The 16,872-nt window shown below is 44.0% G+C and overlaps 1 protein-coding gene across 2 annotated transcripts in view; it reads left to right on the top strand.

The window, feature by feature from the left end:
* The window catches only part of LOC138304105 (fer-1-like protein 4), a 1,042,026-nt gene that overhangs the window by 40,979 nt on the left and 984,175 nt on the right, over window positions 1-16,872 (top strand). For both annotated transcript variants that reach the window (XM_069243852.1, XM_069243853.1), the window contains one exon: window positions 14,074-14,129. In XM_069243852.1, coding sequence (XP_069099953.1) covers window positions 14,074-14,129 — 56 coding nt within the window. The remainder of the gene's footprint in view (window positions 1-14,073; window positions 14,130-16,872) is intronic.

The raw sequence follows: 16,872 nt of genomic DNA, 5'->3' as shown, positions 1-16,872 counted from the left end.
AAGGAAACCACCAATTGCGTGTCATCAGCATAAGTGACCATAGAGAGGTTATAAGGAGCGACTACTGTGGCCAAGGATGACAGATAGATGTTAAACAAGGTGGGGCTTAAAGATGAACCCTGCGGGACTCCACAAGATAGAGACCTGACGTCAGACAAAAAAGAGCGATCCAAGACTTGAAAGGATCTTCCCGTGAGGAAGGAGGAGAGCCAGGCAAGGGCTGGACCTCCTAACCCTATCTTGGAAAGTCTATCAAGGAGAAGAGTATGATCGACAGTGTCAAATGCTGCACTAAGATCAAGGAGGATAATAGCAGCATGACCACCTTGATCTAGAAGTTGCCGAGCAGATTCAGTTACAGTAAGGAGTGCCGATTCTGTACTGTGATGGGTTCTGAAACCCATTTGAGAAGGATGTAAATGATCGTGGCTCTCAAGATGCCTGGTCAATTGCAGGTTCACGTGCTTCTCCAGAATTTTTGCCAATATAGGAAGAAGGGCAATGGGTCAATAATTATCCAAGACAGAGGGATCCAGCTTAGGTTTTTTTAAGAGAGGCTTTATGATTGCATGTTTGAGGGAACTGGGAAGAATACCAGCGGACAAGGAATTATTAAGTATTTCTGTCAAAGGACCAACAACAATATCTGCTGCCTTCGAAAGAATAGAAGGAGGGGCCGGGTCCAAGGGAGAACCCGATTTGATATTAGCAAGAAAATTCCCAATCAGAGTACCTGTGAGGGGGGAAAAATTGGTTAGCTGGGTCATACCCGTAGGAGAATTCATCTCCTGCCCCATGAGATTATTCGGAGAGGGAGATGGAGGAAAACCGGAGTATATGTGGTTAATCTTGTCTTGAAAGTGAGCCGCTAATACATTACTATGCATAATAGAAGCTTCCACCGGCGAGGGCGGCATAGGGGGTATAGTGAGATCCTTAAAGATCTGAAAGATTTATTTCTGAGAAGTGGACGAGTTCTCTATTCTACTGCTGTAATATAGAGCTTGTGTTGTCTTAATATTATGATGGTAAGATCTAATAGCTGATCTATAGGCTTCTTTAGCAGAAGGATTATAATCTTTTCTCCAAATTCTCTCCAATTTTTTACAGTTCTTTCTAAGGTCCAATAGAGAAGACGAAAACCAGGGACTAGACTTATGAGCAGGTTTTTTCACCCTCAGTTTGCAAGGCAAAACTGAGTTTAAAGAGGTAGAAATCCATTTGTTAAACAGGTCCACCGTATTAATGGAGGCATGGTCACTGGCTAAGGGAGAAGCACAGAGTGCCATATGCCAAGTGCTAGGTACCATCTTCGACCAAGCACGACCCATTGTGGTGCACCTGGGCTGTGTCTCTCTAGGAGCATCATAGGGAAACGTAAGTGACACTAAATAGTGATCGGTCCAGGGTAGAGGTAGAGAGGAGGAGAAGGTAAGATTAGGGATATTACTAAAAAAAAGGTCTAAAGTATGGCCTTTCGTGTGAGTTGGACCAGTAACATGCTGGTCCATACCCATAGAGGTAAAAGAGGCTAATAATGATTTAGCCGATGGACAGTTAGGATTGTCTAGGTGGATATTAAAATCGCCGAGGACGGTTAAGTTAGAGGCCTTCCCAATAGAACTGGCCACTGCCTCCGGGATAACTTCTAAAAAGACTCCACACTGGCCCGGTGCGATAGAGAAGGATTCCTGAGAAAGTATAAGTAGACGACAAGTGCAGAGAGAAGAACATACTTTCACATCCTGGAATTTCCAGTGGGAATGTTGAGCATTTAATGAAGATTTTGTGAATAATAGCTATACCGGCACCTCTCATATGAAGTTGAGGAGTAGATTGCATGAGGGCCTGATCAGGTAGGCATAGGGACATGGATGGCTGTAGAATCAGGGCAGCTGACGGAGAGGCCCAGGATCACTTCTGAAGTGTGACTGCCATCTTGACGTCCTTGGCCACGCCCCCTCTGTAATTCTTAGCATTCAGGATGCATCTATAGCTAAATGCTAGTACAGACATTTGAGGTAATACTTCTAGTAAGAGACTTGGGGCCATATGTACGAAAGCTTGTTCCCATAGGCACAGAATGGGTAAAATCCTTTGGTACATCTGGCACTTGTTTTACGGGGGGGGTTGCTGAAGGCAAAATGCTAAACCTTGTCTACTGGACGGTCATTTTTTGAGGTACCCATGACTATGGGTGGATTGTCTATGACAAAATTCTGGTACTGGCTTATTTTATGTAATCCTTGTCATAGGGAGCTCACCCATGAAATAGTGGAAGTAATTTTTGACTAATGACATTTAAAATAAATGGGATTTACTTCTCGGAGAGGCCAGGCATAAATGGCACACCATGAAAGTACTAGCATATTTCATGAATGGCCATTCAGAGTCTATGGTGTTAAAGCAAATTTTACCCAAAAGTTTTCAAAACATTTTTAGGGGAGGAGGTCACTCTCCCCAACAAGAAGTCTGTTTACTTATTTTGCTCCCTGGAATTTGGAGAAGGTATGACAGCACACCTCTTGAATAGATCTTTAGGTGCCGCTGATATACAGAATTTGCAGGGTGCAGAGGAGGCAGTGTAAGAGTGGAGTGTGCACTGTGTCTGCAGAAAGGACAAGTGCAGGGATTTGGCAATGAAGTCTAATCTTAAAATGGATATAACTGCTTGCATTTCAAAAGTGGCTAAGTTTGTCACTCTCTTCTCCTACCTGTAATTGTTCCTGATTTATACTCAAAATTGGGCAATACGGTCCAGGCTTTCTCATTAACTCTCTGCGTCTGGCTCCCATGACTAAAAAGAGCTGGTTGTGTGTGGGCTGCTGCAGTAGGGGAGAGTGAACTTAGACAGTGTGTATGGGCATGAGGCTTTTAAGGCTTGAGCAACTGGCCTGTCCACCAGCGCACTGAGATGGGACAGTAGAACAAACTGCTTATTCTGCACACCATAGATCAAAATGAGTAAGGAAAAAAACCATGCACAGATGCCTTTGCAGCATTTCGGTGAATCACACAGGGATTTCGAATGAGGGAACATCCTTATTGAAAAGCTCTATGTGCCAGCATGATTAGTTTATCAGTAAAAACATACACATTATTCTTTTTTAATTTTCGACGAGAGTCGCTGCGGATCTGCAAATATTTGGGAAAAAAAGCAAGTGCGGGTTCCGTGCTTGTGTCACTGGAGCCCCGAATGGGCCAGGTTCATATTTTCAATGCGGGGGGCCACCCGCCCCCCCTTAGCCCTGGGGACGGCCACCTCATTGGGGCTTCAAACAAATCAAATTCCGGGGGGGGGGGGGGCACCTGACCCCCATACACCCCGAGGGACCGCCACCTCCCAGAAGCAAATCTTTTAAAGTTAATGTAGGTGGGGCAGTTGGCACCCCTGCAGCCCCAGGGACCGCCATGTCCCCAGGGCTTTAAAAAATGAAACATGGGGGGCCACCCACCCACCCCCAACAGCCCTGAGGACTGCCACCTCCCCGGGGCTTTAAACTGATGTAACGCAGAGGGGGCACCTGGCTCCCTCACAGCCCCAGAGACCCCCAACTCCCCGGGACTTTAAACATCAGACATGGGGGGACGTCCGTCCCCGCAGTTCTGGGGACCTCCACCTCCCTGGGCCTGAAACTAATGAAATGTGGGGCCGACTGGTCCCCCCCACAGCCCCGGGACTACCACCTTCCCAGGGCTGAAGTAAAATATAGAGGGGGTGCGTTGCAAACCCCGAGCCCTGTGGACCACCACCTCCCCGGGGCTATTTAACATTGGAGGGGCCGAGCTACCCCCTTGAGGAACCACTGATGGCCTGAGGACCGCCCCTTCCCCAATGAAATTAAGAATTAGGCCAGGCATTGGGAGATGGGGCCCTAGATCGGCTCTGGGAAGGTGGGTCACGCAGCCCCGTTCCAAAAACAATAATTAATAATTAGGCCGGGTCCTGGGGAATGGGGTCCCTGGGGCCAAGATCGGCCCTATGAAAGGGGGCCATGCAGCCCTCCTCCTCCCCGAAAGAAAATTAAGAATTAGGTTGGGCCCTGGGAGATGGGGTCTGTGGGGCAAATATCGGCCCTGGGGAGGGCACCCAGAGAGCCCCCAAACCCAAAAAATAATAATTAGAGCAGGCCTGGGAGGATGAGGTTCTTGGGCTGAGATTAGTTCTGAGGGGGGCATTACATGGCCCCCCTACTCCAAAAAATGTTATTAATTAAGCCTGACCCTGAGGATGTGGTCTTTGGGCCAAAATCTATTGGGAGAGGGGGGCATGCAGACTTGCTGCCAGTTATTGCTGTGCTTGGCCGAAGGCCTTGCACAGTTCAGGGTTGGGTGGTTATAGGGGTTGGCTGCAGAGCCTGGCCGCAGGCTGGTTCCTGTGGCCAACCCTCGGTGGTGCACAGCGCAGGGTTGGGTAATTATAGGGTTTGGCCACAAATTCTCTTTAAGACACAAAGGCTACAAGGATATTAGAGTTAGGAAAAAAACACAAAAAAACTAAGAAATTCAAATGGAAAAAACTAAAGGTTACAGGGACATTATAGTTAGGCTCACATTTTAAATGTACAAAACCATGGCAATTCAGCTGTTAGAGTTATTTCAAGTAACAGCAACTCGTACCCTAAGGTAACTATAACTTGCGCCCTCGCCATGCACTGCTAATTATCCCACAAATTACAGCACTCATGACATCTTTCACAACATCATTGGTAATATCACTGGACCATGTTCTGTAAAATTATTGATCAGATAACTGTGCATGGCAGGGTGCAAGTTATAGACTTGTGTTCTTTTTCCCGGTCCACACTGATGTGGACCGAGAAACAGAACAACATACCGTGCGGGGAGCCAGCTGGGGCGGCAGGGGCCTTGGTGCTTCTCTTACACTTCCAACATGTTAGTCGGTGGGTGCCCTGGGTGGCATCAGGACCTATTAAGGCTCGGAGAGAGGAGCTGCATGCTCCCTCATCTTTTTAATTGGTCCCTGGGACCTAATAAGGTTCAAAGAGAGGAGCTGCATGCCCCCTCCCCTTTTTAATTGGCTTTGGCCCCAGGCCTAACATGGCTTGGGGAGGGGTGCCGTGCAGCTCCCCCAACCCTTTTAAACAAAAAGGTCCATGGGGGATGAGGTCTCTGGGGAAGGAGGTCCCAAGGGCTTATGAAGGCTCAGGGAGGGGGGGGGGGCATACGACCCTCCCTCCTGTTTTTTATTGGTTTGGCCCCAGGATTGGAATCCCCATTTACATTTTGGCCCTGAGGGATGGGGTCCCCAGAGCCTAATAAGGATTTAAGAAGGGGGCGTTATGCCCTTTTTCTTTTTTCTTTATTAAATTTGGCCCTGGGTGATAGAGTCTTTGGGCCCAAGAAGGCTCGGGAGGGGGGCTGCACTCCTCCTTCCCCTTTTAAATTGCCTTTGGACCTGGGGCTGGTGTCCCCTCAGCCAGGTAAGGCTCTGGGAGGGGGCTGTGCAGCCCCCTCTGCTTTTTGTTTGTGTTTGGCCCCAGGGGATGTGGTCCCCGGGACTTAATAAGGCACAGGGAAGGGGTTTACTCCAGTATCTCCTACTTAGTTATATTTGGCCCCAGGGGATGATGCACATAACACATGCTTGCTACTGTTCTATCTGTGATGACATTAATGATGCTTCATATTATTCTAAGCTATTTTGTTCTTACTACTTACTTCTAATGCCATACCAGTTCATAGAGTATTTTGTGAAAAGAGACTTGGATGATGTCATCAACTGTGTCATTAGAGATGTCATCAGTGATGTCATAAATGATGTTATAGAACATGTCATGAGCGATGTATATTATGAGGTCATAAGCAGTGCATTGAGGTAGCACAGGTTATAGTTAGCTCTGCTAACTATAACTAGTATATTTCTGTGTTTTTCAAAATGTTAATATTATCACTGACATATTCACCTAATTAGAACATTACTTTAACCTTTGCTTTTCTGTGAATTTCTAAGTTTTCCTTAAAGAATATATATATGTATATATATATATATATATATATATATGTGTGTATAATTATATAATTCATTAAAAAAACAAATGTTAAAGGGACCTTGTAGGTGGGTTCTCATTGTACACGCACAAAACCATAGAAATTCAGCAGTTATAATTACAGTTATCTCAACAGGGATGTTATGGCTAGGCTCACATTTGAAAGAGGTGCCCAGGGCCTGTAAATCAAAGGCTACTAGTGGGCCTGCAGCACTGGTTGTGCCACCCACATTAGTAGCCCTGTAATCATGTCTCGGATCTGACACTGCAGTATCTATGTGTGCAGTTTTAAACTGCCAATTCGACTTGGAAGTGTGCCCACCTGCCAGGCCTAAACCTTCCCTTTTCTTACATGTAGGGCAGCCCTAAGGTAGGCCCTCGGTAGCCCCATGGGCAGGGTGCAGTGTATGGTTAAGGTAGGACATATAGGTGGTCATTCTGACCCTGGCGGTCTTTGACCGCCAGGGCGGAGGACCGCGGGAGCACCGCCGACAGGCCGGCGGTGCTCCAATGGGGATTCCGACCGCGGCGGTAAAGCCGCGGTCGGACCGGCACCACTGGCGGGGTCCCGCCAGTGTACCGCGGCCCCATTGAATCCTCAGTGAAATACGCGACGGGTGCAACTGCACCCGTCGCACAGCTTCCACTCCGCCGGCTCGATTCCGAGCCGGCTTCATCGTGGAAGCCTCTTTCCCGCTGGGCTGGCTGGCGGTCTGAAGGCGACCGCCCGCCAGCCCAGCGGGAAAGTCAGAATTACCGCCGCGGTCTTTCGACCGCGGAACGGTAACCTGACGGCGGGACTTTGGCGGGCGGCCTCCGCCGCCCGCCAAGGTCAGAATGAGGGCCATAGTAATGGGCTTTATATGTCCTGACAGTGAAATAATGCTAAATTAGTTTTTCACTGTTGCAAGGCCTGTCCCTCTCATAGGTTTAGATGGGGGCAACCTTTAAATATGATTAAAGTGTAGATTCCCTTTGGAAGTGGACAAACATGTGGAGTTTGGGGTCTCTGAGCTCACAATTTAAAAATACATCTTTTAGTAAAGTTGATTTTAAGACTGTGTGTTTGAAAATGCCACTTTTAGAAAGTGAACATTTTCTTGCTTAAACTATTTCTGTGACTCTGCCTGTTTGTGGATTCCCTGTCTGGGTCAGTTTGACAGTTGGGCTGTTTGCACCTCTCTCTAGACAGTGAGACAAAGGGAGCTGGGGTTGAGCCATATGTGCTAGGAGGGAGGGGAGGAGTGGTCATTTACACCTGAAAGGGCTGTGCCTGCCCGCACACAATGCAGCCTCCAACCCCCTGGTGTGTGTCTGGGGCCTGGCATGGGCAAGGCAGGATTTCACAAACAAGCGAGACTTTTCTCTGAAGTAAGCCTACTTCAAAGGGCAAAATGGGTATAAGAAGGGCACCCAAAACCACACACATCAGGACACTTCTGGAAACCAAGAGGAACCTCTGACTGGAGAAGAGCTGAAGAGCTGATGAAGAAGAGCTGCCCTGCCTGTGACTGTGCTTTGTGGAGCCCTCCTCCAGGTTCTACTTCTGCCTGTGCTAGAGGACAAAGACTGGACTTTGTGTTGCCTTCCTTCTTGTGAAGAACTCTTCAAGGGCTTGATTTAGAGCTTGCATCCTGCTGTTTGAAGTCTCAGGGACAGCAAAGACTTCTCTCTGTAACCTTTGTTTTTTAAGTGAATTTCTATGATGTTTTTAATTCTATATCCTAACTATAATTTCCCTGTAACATTTGTTTTGACAGTGAATTTCTATTTTTTAAATGTAACATTATTTTTATTATTCCAACTACCGCTGCGCATGGATTTTGGCTGTGCGCATCAGCCTCTGGCCAGGCCCTGGGGACAACCTCCTAAAGGCATCCATCCTTGTGCCTGAGTGGTGTTCGGCCGTGTGAGGTGAGGTTGGCAGTAGGGGCTGGCCTGAGGCCAGGCCCTGCAGCCAACTCCCCTAACCACCCAACACTGAGACAGAGAGAAAGTGAGAGATTGAGAGAGAGACCGATTTAGGCTTTGATTAATGATATTGATTAGAATTCGATATTTCTGGACAAATCGAAAAGAAACATTTTTTTGTCAATTAATAACAGTGAGATCACCTTTCAGTATGTAACTTAAATATTTATAGTTGAAAAGAAACTAAAGCAGGAAGTGACCACAGACACATAGACTAGAACCCTTAACCTTTAGGGTGGATATCTGAGACCTTAACCACTAGGCCAGAGGTGACACCTTAATGTGCCATGCCAGAGCTATGACATTTAACCCACATATTTTGAGGGGCAAAAGACTTCAATGTCCCATCACTAGGAATGTTTAACAGTCAAAACACTAGAAAATAAACAGACACACTTTTGTGGGATACTAGGATTTGAACCTTCAACCTACCAACCTGTTTGACAGCTCTCACTTGCAGAAAGTGAAGTTTTTGCTCTGACTTGGCAAGTCTGAGCAAACAGCTATGTCCCGGGGGTAGGCACCCCTGGACATAGCAGGAGCCAACCCTGGGAGGTGGCAGTCCACAGGGCCATCACTGGCTCAATGAGGAGGGCCACGCGTCCCCCCTCCAATGTGTATTGCCCCCCGAGATGGTGACCCCAGGGGGTCCAAAAACGGATCCCCCTCATTATTGTATTTTTGCCCCGGGGAGGTGGTGGTCCCCAGGTTTACAAATGGGGGGGGCGCACGGCCCCCTGCATATCATATGACATTGGCCCTAGGGAGGTGGTGGTCCTCGGGGCCTGTGGTCCGAAACAGCCCCCCACTCATTATTGTATTTTAATATGGGGACATGGCCATCCCGCACAGAACTAAATATTTGCCTCAGGGAGCTGGTGGTCCCTGGGGCTGTGGGGGGCCAAAAAGTCCCCACATCCTTTTTATTTAAGGCCCCAGAAAGGTGGCAGACTCCAGGGCTGCAGGGGGGCCAGGGAAGTGGTTGTCCCCGGGGCTGCCAGGGGTCAAACGGCCCTGCGTTTAATTAAACACTAGCCCAAGGTAGGTATGATCACTGAGGCTGTGGGGGGAGGGGCAGCCACCCCACACCCATTTCATTTAAATTCCTGGGGAGGTGGTGGTCCCCAGGGCTGCGGGGTGGCCAAGCACCACCCACATTAATTAAACACTAGCCCCTGGGATGTGGCGGTCCCTCAGGCTGTGAAGGGGCAGAGGGTACCCCACATTCATAATGTAAATACCTTTCGGACCTGGTCCACTGGGGTGCTGCACACTTGTTTTTTATTGTTTTTTTATTTTCAGCGGAACCACCGTATCTCCCTCAAACATTTTTTTTTAAATGCCTTTTTGCTGTGAGGGTCCCTCTGGCCCCCCAACATCAGCGCTAAGGGGACAGGGTGTCCCTACCCTGGCCCCTTTTCTTTTTTCTAAAAAAAATTCCCGGGACATGGCTGAAGCCGATTTCCAACATGGCTGCCAACACTTTCTTGTTGAAGTTTTGGAAGCCAGTCAGAGCTCAGCATGAGATTGGAGAGGTTCACAAAGCCTTCATGTCCCAATATATACATATTCATTTTTTCTTTAATATTTTGAAATCTACTTGCCCCTTCTCCTCAATTTACATATTGAAATCGAGATCATTGCATGATATTTTAGTACATAGCCATCTAGGGACACGGAGGGTAAAAACTGGATGGCTCAGGGATCGAAAGGGTTTTTTCAAATGAGGGAAATGCAAGGCTTGCAAGAGAAGCAAGAATGTGAAAACATACAAGACGGCTTTGGGGGAGATCAGACAGATAAACAAATGTATCTTCTGTGGGTCGGATCACTGTATTTAAGTTTTTTATAGTGTCCTTGCGGATTGCAATACATCAGTAGCACTATTGGACCAGTGAAAAAGAAAGTTCTAGAGCATTATAGAGCGATTAAAAACCATGATGTCTCTTTTCCTGTTCCTAGACATTGGGCAAAAATACACAACCAATATGCTAACTTGTTTATGTTTTTTGGTATTGAAAGGATTGAGAAAACTATACGTGGTCAAGATAGAGAAAGGAGTTTGAGAGTCAGAATCAGAATATATTATCTTACTCAGTAGCCAGTCACCTGGAGGTTTGAATGAGGATGAAGAGTTTTATGTACATGTTGGCTGATGTGATAGCATTATCAGTATTTTCAGTCTAATTTATCAGGTGTTTATATTTATTATCGTACAAATCACCAAGTCTGCTTTTATTTTCCATTCTCTTTCCTTTTCTTCATCTTCTCCTGTCTCTCTCTCTCTTTTTTCTTTCATTATTTATTACACATTTTTTATTCCTCATATGTCTGTGTAGTTTGCAGTTTTCTAGTATTACAGTTTGTTATGTTTTCCCTGTATAAACTCCTCATGCTCTTCCATTGAATCATATATAGTGAATTTGAAGAATTTGTGCAATCTTGTTTTACTTTATTTTGAGAGTAGGATATTTTTCCTTTTCATTTTTCTCTTTTTTGATGTTTTGTTTCTTTTGGAGCTTATGGAATGAATGTATTGTTGTAGGCCCATGATTCATACAGGACTGTATATGATGCTTTTTGAGATGAGATATTGATATGAGTAATATGTCTGTTAATAATGTTATCAATCATGATTTACAAATTGATACAATTATTTAATGTGCGTAGCAGAATGACCACTTGGACGATTACTTACGTTTATGATCAAAGAATATTGAGATTTTGTAAATCAAGATAAGAATTCAAATGGGAGAAAATTAACTGAAAAACCGGGATAGTGTGATTAATTATGGGTGGCATATATATATGCATGTACTAAATGTATGATGAAATAATATTTATATATTTGTAAGGAGGTACCTCGATATGGAATACTTGCAGTCACTTTACTTCGGTTTCTGAAGTCGGTTGCATTATTTTGAGGTTTTTTTAGGACCCTTTGAAATATTGTTTAGTATTGTGTATATAATGAATTTAGGAGACTGGAAGGAACCATAAATACATTTATTTTCTTTTTAGTATTTTTTCTGTTTGTCAAAACTGGTGTATTTATGATGAGGGTGGATTGAGCAATATTATTCCTACTAGGCCATGATGAAGACCCTTTGGGGTTGAAACGCGTAGCCGAATAAAGAGTTAATGCAAAGATTCAGACACGTTGGGTGCGGCTCTTTCTTTTAGCATAATAAAGCTGAAGAAGTCTTTTTGCAATTTAAACGGGATCCACACCCATTTTGTTAGCACCAGCTTCGTCTGGTGGATGCAGACGGACTAAAGTAGAACTGTTTTCATATATATATATATATAAATAGTAGTATGTATATTAATAGTGGTATGTATAGGGTGGTAAGAGTAGTTTTAGGGTTTAGGAGTGGGTTGTGGTATAGGGTGGTAAGGGTAATTTTAGGGTTTAGGAATGGGTAAGGGTACAGGGTGTTAAGGGTGAGTTTAGGGTTTAAGGGTGAGTAGGGTATAGAGTGGTAAAGGTAATTTTAAGGTTTAGGAGTTGGTGAGGTAAAGAGTAGTAAGGGTATTTTCAGAGTTTACGGGTAGGTAGGGCTACAGGGTCGTAAGAGTATGTTTATAGTTTGGAGATAGGGGTATAGGGTGGTAAGGGTGTCTTTAGGGTTTGGGGTGGGTAGGGGTATGGGATGGAAAGGATTATTTCAGGGTTTAGGGGTTTGTTGGAATATAGGGCCTGAAGGATAATTTTAGAGTTTAGGGGTGGCTAAAAGGGGGGTTGGAGGTTCCCCCCTTTAAAGAAAAAAAAAAACTATATAGGGTTTTACTTAATTTAACTTTTCAAAAGGACACCATCAAAACACTCACAGTATATAATTTAGATTTAGATTACAATATAGCGGAATCAGAGCTTCTACACCAAACCCAGATTTTCTATACGGAATGCCCCTTATGGTGAATGGAGCAGCTAAAAGGAATAAAACCAATTTTGAATTCCTTTTTTGACACTTGTATATAATAAATAAATTAATTATTTCAAAACCATAAAAAAACACTGCAGTGTTCTTGGGAACACATGAAAAAGTGGGAACATACCTTACAAATGGAGATTTCCAATAAAAAAGAGAAGTATTATGGGAATGTAGACATACAATATTAATCTGTGCAGGGAATAGAGAAACACACAATAAACTAATGTATAACTGCATTATAACCCATTCAGGATTCACTATATTTTCTCTAATGCAAACCACATTAGCTGGAGAGGCTGTAATCTTGCAAATATCTACTGAAGTAGTCCGCAAAGAAAGCCTTTTTATGGAACGAGATATGAGAAGCAATTAGTGGAATGGTGCGATATCCCGTAGCTGGTGATTCTGAAATGTTGATCCTGGGTTTAAGGCCAAAAGATACTCCGGAATACTGTGTTCGAGCATTAATTTGATATGACAATATATTGGAGCTGTCAAATTGGCTGTTGGGAATGAGAGGATTAAAAAATACCCCAACTTTGAGTTTTGGCACTCAGGCTGACCGTCAGCCCAGTGCATGTTGGCTGGACGAGTTGACGGCTTATAACCCACCCTGGCTCGTGAAATGGCAACCACTCCCGTGTTGTATTTAATGAACTGAGAATGTAATGGTTTGGTTGAGTCTACGGGTTGATAGGAGGAGGGTTCACCAAACAGTGATTTTTATTGGAGTAAGCCTAAGGCCCTCACCAGAGACAAAGGGCAGTGCCAGTGTGCTGCACTTTCAGTATGTGCTAAAGACAACTCTTCAAGTTACGTTTTAGTTGTATGTGTTTGCATTGTTGTTATTGTATTGCAAGTTCTAAGTAGCCACATGAAATGGTATGTGTCTTTGTTAAAACGAATTCTCTGTCACACCATCCTCCCCATATAGACTAGTTTTTGGTTTCTTTTCCCAAAAAGACTAGCAGTGCCCTAGATGAAGTACAATTTGCTGCCACCCATGAGCTCTTTTTTCCCCATTATTCGGCCCTCTTTTGTAGTGCATCATATGAGTTTCACTGCATTTCCTAATGCATTGGGTTGGCCATAAACCTTCATACTCCTTAATCAATGAGAGACTGAATGTGAGAAGAGCTTCTGCCACTATAAGGAAGAAGTGCATGTGGATATCAACCCATAGAGAGCATATGCATGCTGAGAATCCTCTCGCTGGACTTTCTCTGTAAAGAGGTACACAGGTGGTTGTTGCTTCTCCATACTATGCCTCAGTGCTTAATTTGTAAATAAAAACGTGCCGGTACCCAAAGCCCTCCTCTTAAACACAGGGCTGCTGTAATTAAATGTGCAAACATGGAATACTGAGGCAGCGTAATCCTGAAGCTATCTCGGGTCTCTTTAATCCATTTAAAGCCACTCCCTGCCCCTTCAGCTCACTCTTGCAGCTTTCTGCTTTCTCGTATTGTGACACTTTTACAATTTTTCACTTTCTCCGTCTTTCCCATAAGACTTTTGCTTGCAGTAAATGCTTGAGGCAGAAAAAAATGGGCCAGCCCTAAAAAATAAGTGCTGGTGCTCTGCACTGGAAACAACAAGCACAAATTAAGCACTGCTATGACTCTCTTGGGAGAAGAAAGGACACCTTTCTTTGTCCAAAGCTAATCTCAGGCTAATAGCGATTCCATCTGAAACTCCCAGGAGGGCCGCCAGAAATACCTGGGTGGACAGCAAGGGTTTTCTGTGGAAGATAACTCACTGTTGTGAATTGAAATGAGGATGATATATTTTCCCAGATACTGAGATCTGTATCTAATTGAGAAACTGAGATCTGAGTGTATATGGAATTACTACGTTTTGATGACAAGTTCTCTTTACCTTTTTAAAAATCTGGTTAGAAGTATAATGTGCAGTGTGCAAGTCAATTTACTTACCTTCTGTGTAATGACAACATATTGCAGCAAAGGGAGTTGACTTTGACTACTGAAGGACTCAGGTCCCACATATGTGTGTTCATGGTGAGATCTCTTATCATACACAATTGAAGGAAAGATGGAATGGCTGATCCTCTGAACATGCCTCCAATCTCAATGTACCATAAAACGCCCTTTGATTGTTTCCACTTTTTGAATTATTTTTTTTCTTTTTATCTATTCAAGGTTACACCTATAAAACAAAGAAGATCAACACCAGCTCTGAGGCAGTATTTAGCGAGGTAAGAGAAATTTAAAGTCATCATTAAAAGAGGTTTGTTCCTTTTCAATTCTTGTGTCACAAAGGGGGTACTGCAGGAAGAATGGTGGCTATGGCCAGGACTATCATTGGCTCCATTGTCAGTAACAGGCTTTACAGTTGTCTTGTACTGGATAGATGGCTTAAAGGTTTTGGTTAGTAAATACATAAGTAGAAGTCCGGGATCATTGGTCACTGATGCAGAGAGATTTAGGATGAGTTATACCTACATTGCGAGGTTGCTGATCCAAAACGACACAGGCCTTATATACAAGAAACAACCAAATGAGACAATAACCCTAAATTATAATGAAACATTCCATGTTACAAGGCATTTTTGGGACTACTAATTGTCGATGCAACTAGCAAAATATTGGAAAAGAAATGTATTTTTTTAACATACATTTTATTCACACCATCAGGATATCTGGCATCGCAATGCCTTAACAGTTCAGGTAATTCATTTACAGCACATAAAGTAAACAATCAAGAATAGTCAGACATTGCACCTCCCACTTCCCCAATCCTCCCACACACCACCTGAGGCGAGCCCTACCCAACCAAATGCACTTTACAGGGTGGAGCCTTTTGAAGTCTTCTGTGACCTGTGCAGCACTCTCCATATTTCTTGATTTCTACATCTGGATTCTCAATCCCCCAGGGCATCGACTTTAAACATATTCCCAGGTAATCATCCCAGGCCTGTCAAATTTTGTTATATTTCGGAATACAGCTGCATACACCAATCTTTCCATACTCATGCAGTGGTCCAGTCCCTTTGTCCACTCCCCCACTGACGAGGGGGGGGCTGCGTCCTCCCAATGTTGAGCTACTTCCTGTTTGGTGACCAAGAGCACCAATTAAAGTAGCACCAATTTATATATATTATTGTCCAAGTCTTCACGTGTTGTAGAGTAGGACTAGTGTAGGCTCCAAAGAGATCCTTCAGCCCAGGACAGTGCCTAGGCAGGAGGCGACACTTATCCAGAATAGCGCCAACCGATCACATCCCAAGACAGTGTGTATGAAGTCACCATCTTAGGTGTAGCATCAAAGGCAAGAGGGGAACGCGATCACCCCCATGCTCCACAACCTCTGTCTAGTGAGGTACACCATGTAGAGGCATTTTAATTCTATTAGATGAAATCTACCTAATATTGCCAGGCCCGGAGGGGGGGGCATCCTAGCCTGTGCCCACTCCTCATATGAAAGTTTGCCCACGTCTTTTTTGCATAGCCGCTGAAGGGGTAGGGCTCATTAGGGAGCTGATTATGGAGAAATAAGCGATAGACTTTCACCAGTTTATGGTCCCCCAACTCTCTCATGAGCAGTTTGACCGCTAATGGATTGAATTCAGGGTGGTCCTCCAACTCTACAGTGTATGGCATTAAGTATACCTGAGCTGTAGATATCGATCGGGGTATGTCTGGAGTAAAGAGTATTCTGTCTGTAGGGTTTGAAACGAAAGAAATGTAATTTGGGAGTTCTTATACTTCCCGGCCTATCAAATTTATCTTTTATTTATGTGGAGAAGTTTGATGGGATCTCCAGAAAACTACAGTACTTAGGTATATTTCAATTATTTTCGTAAGAAAGTGAAATAAACCTGGAAACGAACAACTCACAAACACAGTACTTTTCCATTTTTATCTGCATATTGTGTTTCATCCTTTCAAGTAAGGTTTTGTATATAACTCCTTCTGGTCAATTCACTATTGGAGTAGCCCTCGTTTTGGAAGTGAGAGTTTTCTCGGAGTTTCTTTTAGCTCTATGGTAGCCCCTAAGCAACTAAAAGCAGTTCTGAAAAACAGTATGTCTCTTTGATACTCACATATATAGGCCACCCACTCCAGTGTCCAATGCAGTCAAATAATGCCTCTTTCAAGTCACGGAAAGGCTGATACCTCGTAGCCACCTTTAGGCTTTTGATGCTTTTCTCTGAGCTGCTCAGACTCATTTAGCCAGTGGTGCTGGAATAATGTTTGGAGTGGCAGTGATGCCAACTATATTACATCACTGAAGTAATACGGATTGTGAAAAAGCCAAGTGTCACACAAAGGTCAATTATAGCAAATGAGCCACACCCCTTTAGCAGGAGAGAGAACAAGGTGTGGCATGTAGCAGGGGTTTATTTTGGAGCATTTTGTTGCAAATATATATTATTAAAGCACTGTGTAGTAGCTCACAGTCATTTTTACAGAAAGCACTGTTGCCATTTTAATTGTAACAACATTTGCACTGACGCAGTTTTACTGATAAAAACTATGTAGAACATAAACGATAATGTGTGGAAATCGAGTTTCACCAAATATTTATCATTTGCACCTTACTGTGTTAAGTGTTATGATAAGCTTTGATCATATTAGCATTTCTTCCCAACACACTTAAGAATTACAAAAAAGTGCTACGTTTGTGCTTTCCTAAATGCTGGTATGTTTTGAATTATTTGTACAGTACATTTGCTTTATATAATTCTCTAACTTTACAATCAGAGAAGGAGAAGTAAACCGCCAATCCACTCTCTGAAGGAATAAACAGCAATTTAGCCTGAGCTTTGACCTCTGTCCTTGAACGCACAGCAAATGTGACAGGATTTAAAGGCATACTTATTGCTCATTCACCTTCTAAACTTCAGCATGTTTTTTTAGGGGTGCTGCAGCACCCCCAAAACCCCTAGTTCTAGTGCCTATGTCTTGAGCAACTATTCCTCTCGCCCAGACATTGAG

Source organism: Pleurodeles waltl, chromosome 7, assembly GCF_031143425.1.
Source record: "Pleurodeles waltl isolate 20211129_DDA chromosome 7, aPleWal1.hap1.20221129, whole genome shotgun sequence".
Lineage (NCBI taxonomy): Eukaryota > Metazoa > Chordata > Amphibia > Caudata > Salamandridae > Pleurodeles > Pleurodeles waltl.
The sequence above is the reverse complement of the archived record's forward strand: the minus strand, read 5'-3'. Positions and strand labels throughout refer to the sequence as shown.